At 47.1% G+C, this 19,811-nt stretch overlaps 1 protein-coding gene across 37 annotated transcripts in view; it reads right to left on the reverse strand.

Moving 5' to 3' along the window:
• The window catches only part of Camkii (Calcium/calmodulin-dependent protein kinase II), a 113,753-nt gene that overhangs the window by 60,970 nt on the left and 32,972 nt on the right, over window positions 1-19,811 (reverse strand). For all 37 annotated transcript variants that reach the window (XM_076817254.1, XM_076817253.1, XM_076817257.1 and 34 more), the window contains exons 2-3: window positions 17,217-17,311; window positions 8,671-8,730 (exon numbers count right to left, since the gene is read on the reverse strand). In XM_076817254.1, coding sequence (XP_076673369.1) covers window positions 8,671-8,730; window positions 17,217-17,311 — 155 coding nt within the window. The remainder of the gene's footprint in view (window positions 1-8,670; window positions 8,731-17,216; window positions 17,312-19,811) is intronic.

Below are 19,811 nucleotides of genomic sequence, written 5' to 3' on the forward strand. Positions count from 1 at the left end.
AAGACCGATTATGTCACAGAACAATTCTAAAATCTGCCTTTTCGTGGAAAAGACCTTTGTACCTCTATTAAGCGGTCTCCCTACCTTGACCGACGGAAAATCACGCAAACTTTGGGAATTTTTTAAAACAAAACCATTAAATATATTTACCTCCAGCTTTGTGGCTTTATTTGTCAATCTTTAGAGAATATGAAAAATAAAATTGTATGCAAAAATAGTGATTATATCCGGAGTTACAGTGCTTCAAATAGAGCGCCTTACAAAAATCATATGCGCATTGTTAGCATAAAATCAGCCGCTGCAGTTGTCTGAAATAGAAAATTTAAAAATTTGTGTAATCTGCACGAATGTGGATATCACCCGAACTAGATTAAATGAGAAATACTGAAAATTAAACAAAAATAGTAGCGTTTAAAACAGGCATCGATTTCTGCAACAAAAAATTTGCTAGTTTTTTGCCCAAATATGTACAAACATAAGCATATAATTTTCAATTAATATAATTTCAGGGGTTCTCTTTAAAAAATCCCAAATATCGCGTTCCTTTCAGGCCGTCAAAGTAGGGAGACCGCTTAAGCTGGAGAACCATAGCCTCTCTTTACGTATAAAATACAAATACCACTGACTGTCTCTTCGCCGAAAAAAGATAGTAATACATAATATTTGAATACTTCTCGTGGTCGAATGTTTCCATCAGGCTATATTTCCCCGGCTAAAATTGAGGTAAAAATTTTGTATATTTCTTATTGCTCTATAAGGATGCCCTATCCCCAACGAGAAAACAAACTGTTTACTGCTGAAGCACGCAGCTTGCTGTTCTATTTACGTGGCTGTCGATCGATGTACTACTGAACCAGTAATTACCCAGTAATTATCCATGTATCTAACATATCTGGTTCCATAACAGCAGTAACCTCGACCATTCATCGTTTAATTAATTTTGTATCTCGTGACGCAACGGGGCAGGTATTATTATCATCCTGCGAAGGGGAGCGAGAGAAATTGCCCACGGCAAAGAACTGCCCACCAAAGATGGCCAATTCTCGCCATTTCCCGCGGACAATGACGGCAACAAAGCAAATGATTATCTCTGAACGGGATCCTGTGTCCATCGACACGACACAAAACAGCCTGGATTGTGCCCGTCGCGTCTGTAATACTGCGAAAGGATTCGTGACAGGCGGGATCAATGAAATTCGTTTACAAACGAACAAAAGAGCCCGGCGACGGTGGGTACTCGCTGGACCATGCCCCCTCACGCTCACGTTGCCCCGAATGGCAGAGAACACGCCGCTTTCCGCTCCACTCAATCGATTAATAAAAACACTAATTGCCGTGCCACGGGATCCTTCGTCCTTTCCCGCGGCGCCCACAAGTCCCTGCAATTTTTAAACACACGGGGATCGAAGATTGATGGTTTGAATCCTGCTAATGGACAAAGTAACGCGACTTAAATTTGTTAACTCCCCAACCCGGGCAGCCCGTGCGGAGACCGCTCATGGGCGTTCAGCGAGCATGGTTAAGGGATAGGAGTGGAGGATTTCCGCACGGGGATTTCAATCCGAAGGTTGGAAAGGTGAAGGATTAATGGTCACTTTTTATTGGCTGAAGAGCGTTTAACTATCTCCGCCGTGACGAAAAAGCGGCAGTTTCTCTGTTGGATCGTAAAAAAGTAACGCGTGCTGTGTTTTTATTGTCAATGGTGTGCCTGGCACGTGTTGGCTTTTTCGATGATTATCGAGGCAACCGTGCACACTGCTGCTCCGCCGATCGATAACGCGGCAGGCTGAGCACACGCGAAGACTCTGTCGCGATAAGCGCCGTGGACCTTCATTCTGTCGAATTGGCTCCGCTCCTTAATCTGGCCGCAGCAATGGTCACGGTTAATCCCGTCTCCGGCGGAGGTGCCTACCGGATGGGTGGAAACGTCGCTAGCGTTATCGAGAAACGCGAGCGAGCCCGCCCGCCAGTGATAACGCTCCGCTGTATCCTTACGTAACCGCCGCAGCGATACTCTATTACCGTGAACTTTATTACTCGCCAGCCTAACAATGAGACACGGCAGCGTTCGGGAAGGTTTCGAAGTGCGTCATTCTATAGAAACAAGCTCCAGTCTAGAGTTTCCGTAGCCTTGAGCGTGGTCTTAGTTAGTTTACGAGTGTCTGCATGCTGTTAGCAAAACAAGCAGGAAAAGGGTGGTTTGGGATGAACGGGAAAAGAGAAAATTCCGCGGGAAGCCCAAAATAACCCAAGTACCAGCAAAGGCATTAACAAACATGGGCCCACGATTTTTTCTTACTCCTCCATCTATGACTGTATAGTAACGTCCAAAGGAAAGTCTAAACTGTGAACGGTAAGGAAAATAAAATATCTCCGCTAGACAGAATTAGAATTTAACCCTCATCCGTTCCTCATTTCATGAACTGAATATTTTCATGAACTAAACACTTGTTTTTCGATATTTTCTTATTCAAATTGATAAGTTAACATTTACATCTTAGACTTTTCACAACTTTCGCACAGAATAAAACGATGTGCAGGAGATACTGTTTGTTTACAAGAATCGCGTTTAACAGAACAATATTGACTTCTTACGGGTAAACTGTCTTAAATTGACATGGGGGGTGGATGAGGGTTAAGGTATGAGGAAGTAAAAAGATACTTAATACCCTTCGAGGCATTATTCAATTAGAATTATATCTTAAAATCTGATCCCAAGTGATAGCCAGATACAGTCCTGGATTTAGCAATAAGCAAAATAAGCACGTGGTTAGGCCATCAGGAGAAAGGAGTATTATAGACATTTTCTGAATTTTAAAATTCAACTGAAATTATCGGAAATTCCTAAGAAATCATACATTGCGTTGAAGCGATCGCCCAGTATAATGGGGATCTCAAAACCTTTAAGTGGTTGGGGTTTCTAAAAGTCTCAATCCAGCCCTGGTTAAATATTTTTTTAGATACTTAAAGTCTAGTATTAAGTTACTCATGCAAGCATGTAGAAATATCAGTTATAAACTTTCTCCTAACCACCACTGTACCTCTCCTATCATCAACTTTCTTTTTACTCTCATTTCTGCTATCCCAAAAATCTTGAACCACACTTCAAACCTCACATCTTCCATATATCTCCAAACTCTGAGGTTGCGAATCTCCCGCCCAGACCCCAGTATCAAAAAATCTTGCAAATCATGCAATCCTAAAGGGTGGGCAAGTTTGACGATGATCCCGTTAGCGGGGGCAGCCGTTTTGAATCTGAAGAGAAACTCGAGGATCCCTTTGATCCAATCTTTGCAGCATGGACATTCTAGAATGGAAATTCTCTTAACGTCGATCTTGCAGAAAAACGCAATTCTGCCTTGTCGAGCCTTACTTGGCACGTCCTCGCTAAAATTTCCCTCCCCCTCAGGTGGGCGATACCGATTGGCTCGTATCCAGCGCATTACGGCGTAATACCACTAGGAGAGACACCAGAGCGCCGGTTCAAGGTTGGCATTGTGCTAATCACGCAGCACGTGCGGTTCCGCCAAATTTCCCTGTTCACAGGAACCGCCGGGCTGGAAGGCTGCAAACGTTTTACGATTCCCGGTAGCTACCAACTGTTTCTGCGGAGGGAACGCAGCAGTAACGCGCAGTGTACCCGGTACACTGTACCGCGGAGACTTCAAAGAAAACGTTAAGGAGGAGGCCTACCTAGAACGATCAACGCAACATGCTTCTTTGGGATTTTTTTTCTAGAAAAACTGATAAACTTTTATTATTAAATATTAGTCTATTGGAAAGAGTACATCTTAAGGATAGTTCAGTATTTTTTGTGGTAAAAAGTATCGAAAGGTTTGTGAGTTATAGGCGATGCCCGAACAACGTCCTTTTGTTTAGGCGCTTTACGGGGACAACCGTAGCTCGGTGCAGGATCATAAAAAATTGAAAATTCGACTTTTTTTAGATAATATATGAAATTCTCTAGGCGTAATCGGGTCCGATTTTGAAAAAATTATGTTGAGACAAAATGGCGGCTGTGCAAAGTTGAGACATCGATATTTGGCACAAAATTGCTCGGTTTTCGAGTGTAAAAAGAATCTAGGCAAAAAAAAAGGAAAAGCTCCCGATAGCGCTTAGATTTTTAACCCTAAAGTAAGCCTGCAAAGCCTCGAGTAAATCGGTTCACTAATTTTTGAGTTACGGGCGTCACCGACTTTGAAAACACGATTTTGAGGAAAACGCGTTTAAAGTTTTGAGTCTGAGCGCTACACCGAGGCGCACCTACCTACTTACACGCGTATAACTTTGTCAATTTTGGTCGGATTAACTTGACACTTCCAGGGAATATTCTCAAGATGTACTTCAAGAAAACATAAAAATCGAAAACTCGATTTTTCGAAAATTTCTAGGTAGGCCTCCCCCTTAAGTCGAACGTGTGCCTCGAAGTACTCGGTGCACGGTTGAAGTGTTCATCGGCGTCGTTCGTATTCTGTTCGACGATGCTGGACACGTGGATGGTCTGTTTCGCGTGCGACTAATCGGGCAGAGATACATAATATTGTTGCACGCGCGAGTCAGGCACGCGAGTCGCCAATAACGTTAAGAGAGGCTGCCCCTGTGATCGGAGTGGTCCCAGGAGAGCCATCTTGGTACCGGCAGCAGAGCACCTTCAACTAATTGGAATCGCCTGAACTGAGGTTTAATGGCTTGTCTAGAGTGGGTTTTGCGATGGCTTGGTTGGGGAGTAGAGAGAATCGGTGGGAGATTGCGTTGAATAGTCCGCTTGAATTGAAAAACGTGATTTTAGACTTTAAGAAGTAGATATAAGGTTTCGTTATAGCGAAGTTGATGGTCGAATACCATTAATTTATTTAAGGAGCTAGATGAACTGTGAACATAGAGTATGATGCAAAATTGAAAACCAGAAGATTTCAGTGCAACAGTGAACTTAGCCACGGAGAACCTTAATTTTACAGTGCAGTAAGCTGTAAATCTGCAGAGTTCTCAGGTTTTGCAGTATTCTTTAGATCCACAGGTTCCTTCTAGAATAAAGTTAGCACGCAGTAGTCTCAGGTACATTCGCAGCGGCCTAGCGTAGAAAGGAGAAGCCGAAAGGAATCTGGTTTGGGTGTGACGGTGAACTTGACCATCGAGAAGCCCAATTGCACGGTCTAGGGAGCTCGAAAGAACTCGATGCACGCAGTCTCGTGTTAATAATTCGTACAGTTCCGAGGGCCCAAGCGGAGGATCCTCCGTACGGCGGGGTTGAGGCCTGCAAAGGGGCGGAACGGGCCAAGTAACGTCACACACGGCTGCACACACTGTTAACGCGAATGTACACGCGATGAAAGCGCTGCCAGAGATCGTTCTACCAGGGGCTAAGAGCGGTAGATGTACACACAGGTGGTCGCAAACGTTCGAGCCTAGCTTAATTATCTACGGAGGGACGAGTCGCACGGGTAATTAGCCAGGGAATTGCCGAACACCGAGCTCCATTCGACCAATTGCCTCCGCGTGACTGATAAGATCCGTCATTCTTCCTGTGCACCGTCGAGCTTCTAACAATGGCTCACTTTGCGAGAGTCAGAGTTGAGAGTTTTTGCAGTTAGATGATTGATATTCTTGCAATTACTGGTGGCTGTGGTGGCAGTAGCAGCGATAGTAGCAATAATAGAATGCTTACGCTTATCAACAGTATTCCTACTGCAACCTCGCCTGAATTAATAGGCATAATAATAATAATAATATTAATAATAAAAATAATAATAATAATAATAGCAGTAGTATTATAAATTTAACTAGGGATACCTTTTTAATTCACTACTAGCTATTCCTAATTAACCTCTTGCCTCTCAAAAATATGGAGCTTTGGGGTACCATTAGGTCCTGCTATATTTTATAACTGAAACGCTGCGTACTAGATTCAAGAATGCGCACAGTAGGTCTCGTGTTAACAAGTTTCCCACAAAATATTACAGCTTCAGATAAAAGGGGTGCGAAGCGTTAAGTAGTCAAGAAGACATGCCACTTCCATCTCTATTCCTTTAACTTTAAGGCTAAGCAACCCCTTCGACCTAAACACCCAAGTGTCCCATGACCATCGCGATGGAAAAAGCTCGACGACTTGGACGGAGGGACCTTTACGACGGTGCTTGCAACATCGGCGAGCCAGTCCAAGATACGAGCACGCGAACCAGAAGCACACTTGGACGATTGTGTTTCCAAGGGATGTAAAAGTGTGCACACCCAGTTGGCAGCAACGAAAGATGGCGGAGGTGGCGGCCTGCATACGTCAGATTTATTGCAGCCATAAACGAGCCTGGGCCGACGTGTCGCGGAACTTTCGTAGCTGCGCTCCAGGAGCAAGTTCCACGCGTGCACGTGTATAGTTTCCACGGCGCGGAGGCATAAACTGGGAATATACGGCCGTGCCTTGCACCGCGATCTTCCGACGTATGCTAATTCTCCTCCGGAATTAAACTACCATTGAATCCAGCGTTAAACAACGAAACCGCCACTGAAAGCCTCGTCCTCCTACGCTATTCAATAAATCATCACCCTTTCCCCGATAAACCCTGCTTCAGTAGCTTCCCACTTACCTAAATACCAGAATCAGTGTTTGCGAAAACTACGTCAGAAAATGCAGGATCTTTACATTCCCCTACCCAGGAAAAGGCAGGATTTTTACATTCCAGCTACTTCCATTCTAAACCGTACTATAAGGAACAGCAGTGTCACACAATTGCAATTTCGTGCAGCATGACAGGTTACAGCTACCTCCCCTTCATCCAGCGAATTAGCAGGCAATACACGTGAACTCCCCGCGGACGGGGGTACGTTCTGCGTTTGACAGGATCGCAGGGTGCAGAGCGTGAAGGTGGAAACTCCAAGTACATTATGGCTGCGCGCAAGGCGTAACTGTCTCGCGATGGATGGTAATTTTCGTTAGAAATTAACTCTTCTGCAGACGTTCCTAACGCGCAACGACACACGATGGATATATATATTCAGGAAAATATCAGATTCGTTAAAACCGTAGAGACATCTTAATTAAAGTTCTGCTGCCAATAGCCTGATAAATTCCAGGTGATCCTGATTCACGTGTCTCCTGCATTCTAATTTAAAGTACGGAGCAGCCGAATCGATTTTCCGGGGGATCCTCCAGCAAAGGGTGGACTTCGGGCATAAGGTTCGGAGCAGTGAACCGAGGAGAGCCGTTAGTTAACGAGCTGGGCGCAGTTTAAGGGTCGAGGCTGATCATCGGGATCCCATAATCCCGGTCGTAATCCTGATAGCCTCTGTCCGTTCAGAGACGCTGACCTATGGAAGAGCCTGGCCGTCTCTGGGACCACGGTGTCGACCTTGCAAATCGCTGCTATTCCGTAATGTGCTTGCCGCGATCGCACGCGGCCTTCTTATCTCTCAGCGACGCAGCACCGCCGGTTTAACGAGCGTAACCTTTCGCAAATATTTGCAGAATCGCGATAACGGCGGCGTGGCCTGCATGACGATGGCTGTTCCGCGATTTCGTCGACGTCTCGAATTTGACGGAGGCTTCAGCGGCTGATATCTAACGCTTCGGGATTAAATTGCCGAGTGTCGTGTGTTGCAGTAGAATATTACACGCACACATTTTACCCGAAGCTCAAATATTCCTATGTAGACAATAAAAATCGATCTTGCTAAATGTTAGAAAATCGCAGCCACTTCCTGGCGAGGCCGTCACAATGGGAAGCAGCAACATGGAGGAAACAGCCCGGGCAAAGAATACCGAAGCTGGACAAGTGTAAAAGCGAATTGGCCCTTCTCTATTTCCAGCCGCGTTTATTCGCTCTCTCGCTTTATTGGATTCCAATATCGTGCGCCGTGGCTACATTCCCCGTTTATAATTTTCCATCGTTAGGTCGCGACGCGGTGGCAGCGGGTCGATGAGGAGCTTCCACGTGCCCTTTGCTCTGCCCGACTGAACACACATCCCACGACCTACCCATTCTTCGTGGTTACGCTCCCTTCGCGGGGCAATTTGCCCTGAATTTCGCGGGGATTCGCGCGTGAAATTTTCTGCCTAGGGCAATTGGCGTAGCGTGTCGAAAGGGTGTGTGAACCACTGCTGCGGGTCTTTCTCTTGGAATTGTAAGAGGAGATGGAAAATAGATCTGCAGAGTACTGTAGCTTGGAATTATAATATTCGATCTTAGACTTTCAATTTAGATTTCACTTTTTAATTAATCAGATTGTATCTACTTCTTTTCACCCCCTACTTTAAAGGGTCTTCTTAGTGCGACGGTTGGAAACTTTTAATTTTTCGGAAACTAAAAAAAGGAACAAGTATTGCACGTTCGTAGATTTGTTAGCTGATAGAAATCAGTTTGTAAGTTTATAGGAAAAATGTTTTTAAGTAAAAATATCCATTTATAGCGGAGCAGGGGCATCGCGAAGGGAACCATATCCTTCCGGATGCCTACCCCTTTAGTTTCTGACGTCTGACTATAGATGGACTGAATCTACTTAGCTCTGAACTTGTCGTGCAGTGTATGGCTGACCGAAGGGCGACGAATCTACTGGCTTATGCCTGACCATAGAATACCTCATCTACTCGGCGCTGCTTTAGTTTCCTTGCTGTTCTTCAAGTCCGATTTACCGTGTCTGACTAAACAGAGTTACATCTACTAGGGAAAACGTGCTCACCGATATTTGGGTGCTGCAACTTCCTGCATATCCGCGCCTCACGTTCCAGTTTCTGAAAGTCTGGAACAGAAGAAACACCAACTTGTAAATATGATTCTTCAAACGTTTCAATACTTACAATTTATTATACAATGTGGCATATAATTTCTGCCCATATCACTGACTCCTGAATAATAATTCCACCGATGAAGTAGATGAAGTGAGTTCACTCTAATTTATTAAGGATTCAATTTAAAGGCTTCGTCAGACTTTTAACAGTCAGCGAATCGCAAGACAGACCCTCGAACGCCCCTCGAATTCGACTGTTCGCGAGGGCGTAGCAATTTGAAGGACCGGGACGAGTTCCATCGCGAAAGTTTCGCGGGAATGGCTACCAATGGCGGGTATAGTCATTACCGCGAAATCGAATTTCCCCGACGAGGTCCCCTGACGAGTTTCCTCGTGGATAATTCACCAAGGACCGCGATAAAATTGGATTTGTCGGGTGGCCGAGTCATTTCGAGGACGATTTCCTGTTCCCTTTCTGTACACGTGCCCCTGGACAGAGGGGGCCGCGCTCCTTCGAGAATCGACGATCGATCCCCATCGCATTAGCGGGCGAAAGAGCCCCGGCACGATGCTCGTTTATTAAATACGACGGGGCGTGCTACCATTCCGCGTTTCGAATGCTTTCGCGTCCACACGCTCGCAGCCCGTCGCGTATCGATTATAGCATCCACGAATTAACCCAGTCAAATCCGAATTAATCCCATGGAATTAATCATCGACTATAATAGTATTTATATACTATTATAGTATTTTCGTGTTCAAACGTGACGAATTCAAATAAAAGATTTTTGTTTCTATTCCAACATATGTACAGTAATTCTGGTAAGTAATAATATTTTGCAAACAAACTGCATATATTTGTTGCTTGATATAACAATAAAGTTTGCCGGTATTCATACCCTATAAAATTCCAGTTGATATTTTGTTGTTTATATGGTAGGGGCACAGTTTAACATGGATATGACATCAGTTACTTGCGCAAAAAATAAAAATTGTTAACATCTGCTAATTCTGATTTGAAGTATCAAGACTGTTGATTGTTTGAGTCTAAAAGAAAAGTTGATTTATTATACATTCTGTTGTGTACGATCATTATTAACGTTTTTGTTACACTGCCCCACCTGACCCTACTTTATCTGTGCGTCACAGTGGAAAGACCCCTTAACGCTCTCTTCCACAGCCAAATATCAACCTCCGAATCCTCTGAACATAATATTTACTAAATACATCCAAATTTCAAACTACGTTACCCTCCTCGCTTACCCAGAACCACCTGAAACCATAAAACCCTACAATACCTTACGTAATACCCTCCCATTGTAGCAACACCACCGACACGCGCACAAACTACGCGACTCTAGCCGAAAGCGCTCTCCCAGCCCAGGAGCGCTCAGCATGGCGGCGGTTGCGTAATCGGAATGGAATAACCGTTCGCGGGAGTTTGCGTTACAGTTAAGAAAACGGAGACGCGACACGTCGGTTCTCGTTCCGGTCGCTTCAGTTAATAGCCATAATGCGCTTAAGAAAGCGTTCTCGGGGGCCGCCGTACAACTGCAGGATCCGTTTATCCGTCAACCTAGGCGCGGAAACGCTCGGAACGGTGTGTTCTTTCGCCTTCGCGCCCCAAGATCGCCGGCCCTCCTGCTGGCTGCTTTTACTGCCTATAATTAAATCTTCCCCCGTGCTGGGGGGTTGGAAGAGGGTGGAACAGGGGGGCCTTGACGACCCACGCCCCGGCCCCGGGGGCGCCACATTAAATAACCAGAATTAACGAGCACCAGCGACGCGACAAGGGCCCCCGAGGAACACTGCAGCCGCACCGAGGTGAAGCAAATTGGAGGACGGGCCACTCGACGAAATAGAGGGAAAAAGAACTGGGTTACCCGACGACGACGGCGGCGACGTCGTTTTCCCTTCCTACCAGCGATCCCAATTGCGCGGCCCTCCTCTTGTCGCCCGATGAGAACAGCGCTGCCGTAAATTCGGCATTAAGCCCGCGATAGCCGAAGCGCGAAACTACGCTAAGATTATTTCTGGAACATTCCTGAGGGTGCTTGTCGCCACGCAGACCGTCCCCGAAACACGTAATGCACCTCGACCCGGTGGGGGATGATTTCCACTTTCCACTTGCTTCTTCGCGATCCTGCGTTCTGGCGGTTTGCAACGAGGCGCGGTTTGTAGCGAACCAAATGTGCGATCAGATTGCAGTTATTCAGGATTAACATTTTCAGGATTAGCATTATTATTTTCTCAAGCTAAATACTTTTGGCACGTGAATGTAGATCACATCGGAGTACCTATGCGAGGGAGGAATTTTTATTTTAGGTTTAGGTTTATCCTTTTCCTTGGTACGTTTTACAAAATAATACATTTGCTTGCAAATTCCCAAAGATGGCTTTCGAGAACAGCATTCTCATATGTGGACCCTGCTTTACTGATTTTAAATATTATTATTTCTTCTTTGTTTTGTTTTGTATAGGTACCAATGCGACTTTACTTCGTATGTATTAAATAAATAAATAAATTTTCCGCGGAAATTCGCTCTGAAGGGGTGGAATCAAGCCTCAAAGTCATCTCGGCCTTCCGTTTCCCTGATCCTGACGAGTTTTCATACAGGATCGTTCTCCCTTCTTTTGATATCGTAGGTTACATCCAAACAACACGGTTTGATGAAAAATTCCGAGGCCCCGGGATATGAGCGGCGTTGTAAACGAATTTCCCAGGACCAGGGTTGCTTCCTCGTCAGTTTCGCGCCGCTGGTGGAGTTTCTGCGATGGAAGCGTAGGATCGACGCAGTTTTCCCCGGCGGTGTGGAGGCAGTGCCTCGAAACGCAAGATGCGCGTTCACGGTTGATGTTCTTATCACGCCCGAGAGATCAAGGGCTGCTTGCCGATCGGCCGCCCGTCGCGCCCTTCGTCCCTGGCTGCACAGGATCAGCGGCGAGGGTAAAGGAGAAGCGTGTGTTTTTGCCGACTTTCGTGACATTCGTGCTTCATCGAACGCAAAGCAGCCAGATCGGCCTTGTGAACGCAAACGAGCGATCCCGCCGCTCCTGTAAGCTATCAAAGCGTGCCGCCGCGTCCAGCGACGTCCACGAACGGATTATCCACGCGGGGACAGGCGAACGAGGAAGATCCGCCGTCTTATTTTTATCCCCAACGGATCGAGCTCGCCCTGCTGCTCACGGCAGGCTGGAAAAAGCAGGGCGGCAGGTAAAGGCCGCGGGATTCGTTTCGCCGAGCTCTGTGGGCTGTTTCTGGGGAATCGGAGGGTCTGTTGAATCGTGGGTGGACAAAAATTTGTGGAGGGGAAAATATTATAAAAATAGTCTCACGTGCGAGGGGAGGTTGAAGAGTGAGCTTGGCGAAGTAAAGTGCTTTGAATTTGAGAGAAGAAAGAAGGTGGAAAAAATTAAAATTTAACAAATTCTAGCACATAAAGGGGAGTGCTTTCAACCCTTGTAGATGATACTAATATAATAATCTTTTTATTTCTACCCAGAAGACCTGTGCAGATTCACCAGGGATGGATTTGGGGAAAGGTCGATGGGGGAATGAGCCCTGTAAAACAGAACTTTGACATTTAAGGGATGGTTCAGTGGAAAAGCTGGCCTCTGTCAGGCGATATTTCAGAGCCACCCTCGCGTCTACTGTATCCCCTGCGCCCCACGCTGGATGTTATCAGAAAACGGTATTAACACGTAGAATTCCACGGCGATCGCCATTAAGCCCCCTAAATAGGCTGTTGATGACGCGGGAAAATGTGAAGGAAATTGCTTGGATAGTCGACGGACCTCCGAACGGAACGGAGAATTGATAAGGCGGAGGAACGTGAGAGCCGTCCCAGCCTCCATCTTCCAACCCCCTTTGAACCACCCCCCTCGCCACGTATTACACTTTCAAATGGCAGAAGCTCCGAACAGAGTGCTCGATTAATTATTCCCCGAACCGGAAGCTACGAAGACCGCTGCTCCGTTCCTACTTGCGTGGCTTCACTGACCAACCGAGATCTGCATAAATCTTGCGGCATAACTGATTAGATAAACTTCCGCGGCTCCATAAAACTGGAATCTCCCTTATCTCTGGGAATTTATGCCACTCCGGTTGCATCGTTTATCAGCGAGCGGAAAGTGAATGATGTTGCTCCGCGAGGGCGTGCGGCCCGGAGGACTTCTCCACGTGGGACACATTTCGCTGCTGGTGTTTCGGGTGTATACTCGTGTCAGAGTAAGTTAGTAGCAGCAGGAATATCTCATGCTTGTCTTAGATTCTTCTTTGTTCTTTCCTTCGTGCTCACTTATAGGAGCGTATGAACTTCTTCCTGCCCTCATCCTTCGCCAGGATTTCCTCAGTGGGGAGTAGGAAATGACGGGAAATGGCGGTGGAGGGTTCTGTTCGAGGGAAATCGGTGGACGTGCTGCCTGTTCCCTGGCACCTGCGTGGCAGACCATTGGCGGTGATTCAAGGTGAGCACGGTGCACCGGTCCGCTGATCTCCCCTGCGCTTTATTCGTTTCACAGGCGCACAGTCCAACGGCGGCCGTGGAACGGTAGGTCAAGAGGTCACTGGAGCAAGGTCGTCGTCGGCGGATGAGGGTGCAACCGTACCATCCCTCTCCACGCGAGGGGGAGCGGCCTGTCGAGAGGGAGGAGAGCCGCTCATCTTCACTGCCCGCTGCAACCTTTTTTTCTCCCAACCCCTCCCCGCCTTCCTGCTTACCTTCCGCCCCTCTGCGGAGAAGCTGGCGGCGAAGCCAAAGATAGAATATGTTTCACGGTGCGCAGCCTCAACCCCCTATCGATGCCGCGACTTAATTCCCCCGCAGGTGTTGGAAATAGTTCCCCTCGCGGTTGCTAAATTTTCTGCCGTTCTAAACGGCGCTAATTTAAAATCGCAGCGAGGGGAAACGATGTTTGTGGCGAGGCCGGGATGGGAAAGGGTTTGCGGACTTGGGTGGCAAGGATCTTGGAGCCTCTGGAGCCACGTAACGCCAATCTTGTTAACTTGATCACGCTTTCGGAGAGCCCCAATTTGCTAGCCATAGTGGTCTTAGCCTGAAACTCGAGGTATGGAAGAATTTATCGTCTACGCCATCGAGAGGATCCTGAATACAAAATGGAAGCTTCGTTTAACCCTCTAGTGCATACGCCTGTTTAATCCAGAAGTTGGGCGCCTATAATTTGTGTCTCAGAATTCTCAGTTGCCAGCCTTAAAAGTATTGCCGCACCGCACATATTAGCCTAAGAAACATGTCAATCTGAAGTTTCGATTTGACAGAAATCTAATCTGAAGTGCATTTTTGAGCTAAGCATGCTGCGATAATTATTTGTGAAAGTAAAAAAATCATATAAAATACTTCCCGACACCGTGCAGCTAAAACAAAATTATTGGCAAGTAGTTTGTGTAGTGATCTATCCAATGGAATAAAGATTTGAAAGCAAAAAATAATGTACACCTGTGAAATGAGGCTAGTGGATCATCCTAAGTTATAGTTATGGAGTTAGTTTATCATCCTAATAATTGATGCGTGAAAATTTTACTTGTGCACCATTTAGCTCTTTGTTCATGAAATTTGGTATCTATATACATACATATATCGTATCATACTATTATAATAAAGCCATAACATTTGTTTGTATGCTCACAAAAATCTTGAAAAGTACTGAACAAATCATTACGAAATTTTAACTACAGTATCCTTGAACAGCAAGAAGGGATATAGCTTTTGTTTTATGATGTAAAATATAATTAATCTGTATAAAAAATGGTATTTCCATAAAGAAGTCATGTCCAAGATCGGTATCTGATATATTGGCCGGTGCGTTTCGTGAGGGGTATTCTCCCACCATACCTGGGATCCCGCCTTAAGGCGGTGACCCAGAAGGCTGTCCTGGGAAGCCCAGACGTCCTCCAAATTGAAAACAGACATCGGATTCGGTCTTTTCATCCCCGAATTAGACTAGTCTAATTTTTCCAACTGAATTAAAAATCTATGCACTAGAGGGTTAATTGTTCAAACTATTACGAAATTATATCCCTTTGGTCTCCAAGAAGATCTGAAGCCTTGAAGAGCCCTCCTCGTCTAACTACTCCCTTCTGTGTCCTAAAAATTAGCTTCTCTAATCATCTAGAATATCACTCCCCAAAGGACCTCAAACACCTCCGCTTCCAGCACCCCGCCCTAACTACATAAACCTCTCCGTCCCACCCCTGAATTTAATCGAAAAATCCCTGCTCCCATCGCCCATCTCGAGCCACAGCGTTCGAAGATCACCCTTTTGCTCTTGTTTGGTCATTACCCCCTTGTGTGGATTCTTGCCCCCGCATTCTGCGCGCGCGACCCTCGTGAATTCCTCGCGGCGCTCGAATTCTGAGGCTCGATTACAAGCCCCCGATCGAGGGCAGCGCGGCACGGGTATCAAGGTAAACAAGCCATCCACCCCCTAACCCGGCAGCAAGTTTCCATCGCGACTCGGCTCCTGTTGACGTTGGAAGCGAGCCGTAACCGATACCACCCTTCCACGCCAGTTCACGAGGGGGTGGGACGAGCAGGCTTCCGTCAACGACGCCCCGCCGTGCACTGCGATCCCTAACATTCGCCTCGAGTCAGACACGTTCCCCGGTATATTTAGAGTTCTCCGAAACATGCGCGAGACGGGGATGACTCAAGCGAGCGCGCATTAGGCCCGCTGCCAGAGAATCGATTGATAGCCGGCGATAAAGCCTCTGATACCAACAACCAACGCTGACTAATTATACTAAAATTACACTAAATTCATCTACCAACATCCAGGGGAAGAAAATGGAAATACCATTGGAGACCTTCGTCCTCTTGCAATCGCAACGGAGAAAGTGCAGATTTGTCTCAGAAAAAGGTGGCTTCTCGGTTTCCCTTCATTGACTTATCGCGTGGGATCAGATAGACTAAGTGTTCCTGTCTCATTCGTCGCGGTGAGAACAGAAGAAGTAGGAAGAATACCGCTAACCCTAGTCCGAGACAACACTGTATCCCTCCAACCCTTAGACACATTTTTCAAAAATGAATACGTGTGTGAAAGCAAGAGAATAGAGGCTTCTTACAGGGATAGAAGCGAGGTATCTTTTCGTCCCAATCCAAAGAAGAATCTTTTCGCCGACAGGCTCCCTGGGTGTCTCTGAAATTCCACCAGCCGCGTCGTGGACAACATCAACAATAAATCTAAGTTTAGCCGAGGAGAGATCCAAGATCTCTCTTTCCTCTGCTAATATACCCGGCACGTGCCCGGCCAGCTAACACGCGCCATCTCGTCCGTTGATTCGATCGATGAAAAAGCGATACTTGAACTCGGAGGTGGATGTTTTGATTGATTCAATTGGGAGTGATTAAATTTCGCGTCTCTGTTGTTTGAATTTCAATTCGGTAGTTGAGAACCTGTGCTTTGAAAACTATTGACGTGGAAGCACGTGAGAACCCTGCTTAAGGTGCGGATCCCTCGGCGCGAAAACACGCCGACGCCAGCGCAAGCGCGAAGGAGGCGTTAAGGGGGTGTCCTGGACCAACGATCGTACGGCACTGGCAACTGTTGGTCGCGACGGAATGTTGGCAGGTTGACAACGTCGTCGCTCGTTGTTTTTAGACGCCGAGTCTCAGGATACATAGAGGACCAGCCTCTTTCCGCGATTCCGCGGCTAATCGCGATAAGTGGCCGAACAATGCCTCCGTGGACAGAAATAATTAGTAACTGACGCTGGTCTTGGAGTCGTTATTAGGCTTCTGGTTTCAGGGGGTGGAGAAGATGGCGGTTGGCAACGTGGCCCAGTTGACGGGGAAGGAAATGAAAGTGTTTATTAAGCCGAATACTGCCAGTTAATAAATAAGTAATATTTCATAATTTAGTGGGTATATAGGGAATAATAATTGAGTAGCTACTATTATTAGTCCTGGAGACGAAGAAAAAGGTGTGTACTAAGGTGTTCGATTATTTAGCGTTGTGAAAAGAAAGTGTTAAAGTTCATCAAGCTTCAAATTCTAATTGAAACAAATCTCTATCCTATCAGACGGGAATTACAGCGCCGCTTTGCATCAACCTCGATATTACGCGCCACGTTTTCGTCCAATATTACTGAAATATTCAGAGTAAGCGGAAGCTCCCGTTTCATGGATTATAGCGCGCCTTTCGAGGACCGCTTCCGTAGCGACGGAATCCCATCAGACTCGACCGAAATCGTTTATGAAATATCCATTAATAATTCACGTGCGAATATATTATAAACCCTCGTCGATAATGGCGCGAAATCTTGCCCGGTAAATAGCATCATTTCGCCACGTTCGCAACGCAATATTAACCCTTTGTTCTCCCGTCAATCAACCGAAGGTACTTTCCATCGATGACCCTTTAGTTTCATCGAACATGGGACTTTACGATTCCTGAGACCACTGGACGACCATTACGAGGCTCGAAGCGCAAAGGGTTAATATTAAAACCTGAAGCCAAGAGCGCTCTATTAATTCAGCTTACCTCTGGCCGTGAGCTTTTTGGTGTTTATGATTTTCGCCGCGAACTCGTGGCCGGTACTCTTCTGAACGCATCGTCTCACCACAGAGAAGGCACCCCTGGAACAGTGCAAAAGCAGGATGCTCGGTTAGTACAGCTGGGAGATGCCGAAACGAAGGGACGAGGAAACGTTCGACCACGCTCGCCGCCGAAAAGTACTCGGGCTAATCTGCGAACGAGCCACCTGGCAGCGTCCAGGGCTATCTGGGGTCTCTCGAAACTTCGGGGTGTATGTATTTGCGCCCTTAAACGGTGCCACGACTTTCGGGCGTTTCGAGGGGCTCAACTTTCTCGATTACCTCGACCCCGGCGCATCCACCTGCAACGGGGAGCCGAGGGAACGTCGAAAGTTCCAGCTTCCTGAGCACGGTCCGCGTCGATCGCGCGAATATATCGCTGGGCGGAGATTGGATGTTCGAGGAACCGCGGGAACATCAAAATTTAACGTACGTAGCTCGTTTGATCGGTGAAGACTGCAAAGGTGATATCAGCCCTTACAGTTACCACGTTTTCTTTGATATAACTTTGTAACCGTGGGGCACAGAGCAAAACTTTGGATATAAGAATTCTTCAGTCTTTTATGCTTTATCAAGCCGCCAAAAGAAAAGTAAATAATAATGGTCCATTTCGGCGGGCCCCGATCTGTAGGACTTGGAAATCTAATTCCGCCTAATGAAACCATCTCTTCTGTTGCGGAGCTGAAACTTCCCTTTGACCACTGCCGTATCTGGGTGAAAGAAAAAAGAGGAGAAGGTAGGAGGAAGCGTGTCGGCCGGCGAAACAGCGCGAGTAGGACGAAAGGTCAGGCCGTGTTGCGGAGGCTCATCGCGTATCCTTCCTTAAGTAGTTCAAGGCAGGGCGCATCGGCGCAAACGCAACGTTAATGTTTCATCCTGCAGGCGTCGGGGGTGGTTGCAGGCGAGCGCCACGGCGCTCCTGCGCTAGCCGCGCCGCTCGGTCTGCGAAGGAAAAAGGGCGAGGCAGCCCGCTTGCCCAGTCTCCATGGAGACCAATCATTACCCGAAGATTGCACGACGACCTACCGATTCACCAGGATCCCCGATATCACGTGCTCCGAGCGAGATTATTGCCTCCGAGCGAGTCGATCGTGGCCAACCCCCTCGACACTCGCGGTCTTCTTCTTCGCCCCATCGATACTGCCCTCCCGACACGCTCGTTTCGCTTATCTTATTATCTCCTCGCGTGGAGTATCTTCGCTTTGGTAGCCTTAAGGCCGAAGCGCGGCGGAGAAATCAATAATAATTAACTAATTTAATCGTTTATAAACTTTTCTTGCTTCGTATCGCCGCGCTCCGCCAAAATGCGCGACGGCCTTTAGAATTCTTAATTGTTGGCTGGTCGATTGTATACTAAACGAAACAAACTTAATACATAAACTTTAACTCTGGGGTCACGAAGTGTGTTCCAGCTCATTATACCTAATTAATCCAGAAGAATGTGACTATTTTCACAAAAAATTAATAATTCTTTTTAAAAATCAGAATCTAAATTTCGGGCGACCTCGAGTAAAGCTAGTATAAGCTTAAGAGGGAGTATCGTTCACACCTATGACTAGAATAATAAAAAGGAGGATGCTCGAAGAAATAACTCCCTCGAATCGTTATTTCACAAAGCTACACGCTTTTTTTAAACCCTCCAGACCGAGGAGTTCCGCCCGCGATTAATCTCGATTTCCAGAAACGACCCGCCGCCAAGTGAATCCCCGCGGAGATCACGACGAAGCTACGCGCCCAGAGCTAGTACAAAATCGCGGAGCCTCTCGAGTGATTCACGGGGCACGAGCGAAGATGGGAATCTTATCAGCGCGGCGGATCCAGCGTTGAAAGAGGATCCAGTCGGACTACGATTTCGCGGAATATCCTATTATGATCCAGCGAGATCAGATTGGGGGGAGTGGAGCTACCAGAGGGGGGAGGAGGCGTTAGACGCGTTAGGTTCCGCGGAAAATTGAAACGCACCGCGGAGGTAGAGAGATTTCCCGATCCAGAGATGGAATCCACGGGGAGATTTGTCGGTGGCGCTTTATCGCGATACAGCGCAATTCAATTCCACCCCTCGGCCCACACAGCCCCGCTCATCCCTACGTTTAATGAATATCCCGCGTCACGTGGAGCGGCGTATAAAGTTTTATCGCGGGCCGAGGGACGCTCGCCGCCGGAGGAACGGGAAATGAATAAGTAGAGAAAGGGGGGCGCGCGTGGAGGGTGGACCTTTTTTAATCGCTGTGCCATTCTTGCGACTAACGTCATCGTTATTCACTCGCGGGGCGCACACAGCCGCCGCGGTGGAGCACGCAAAGGACACGGCTGCTCAACCTATTTCTCCCTCCTCGAGAGCCCGGTCCATTTTCGTTTCGTCCACGTTCCGCCGCTGTTTGCGTTCCCCTGCTCGAGCGCGCCTCGAGAGGCGAGGGAACAGCAGGCGTGGGGACGAGGAGGACGCGCGATGCGAGACGTAATCGCGGCAGGGGGATAATCCGTCACCGAGATTTAATCGGAAGGAAACGACGGAAGAGAATTGGGGTCGTCATACGTCGAG

Source organism: Andrena cerasifolii, chromosome 7, assembly GCF_050908995.1.
Source record: "Andrena cerasifolii isolate SP2316 chromosome 7, iyAndCera1_principal, whole genome shotgun sequence".
In the NCBI taxonomy this organism is placed as follows: Eukaryota; Metazoa; Arthropoda; class Insecta; order Hymenoptera; family Andrenidae; genus Andrena; species Andrena cerasifolii.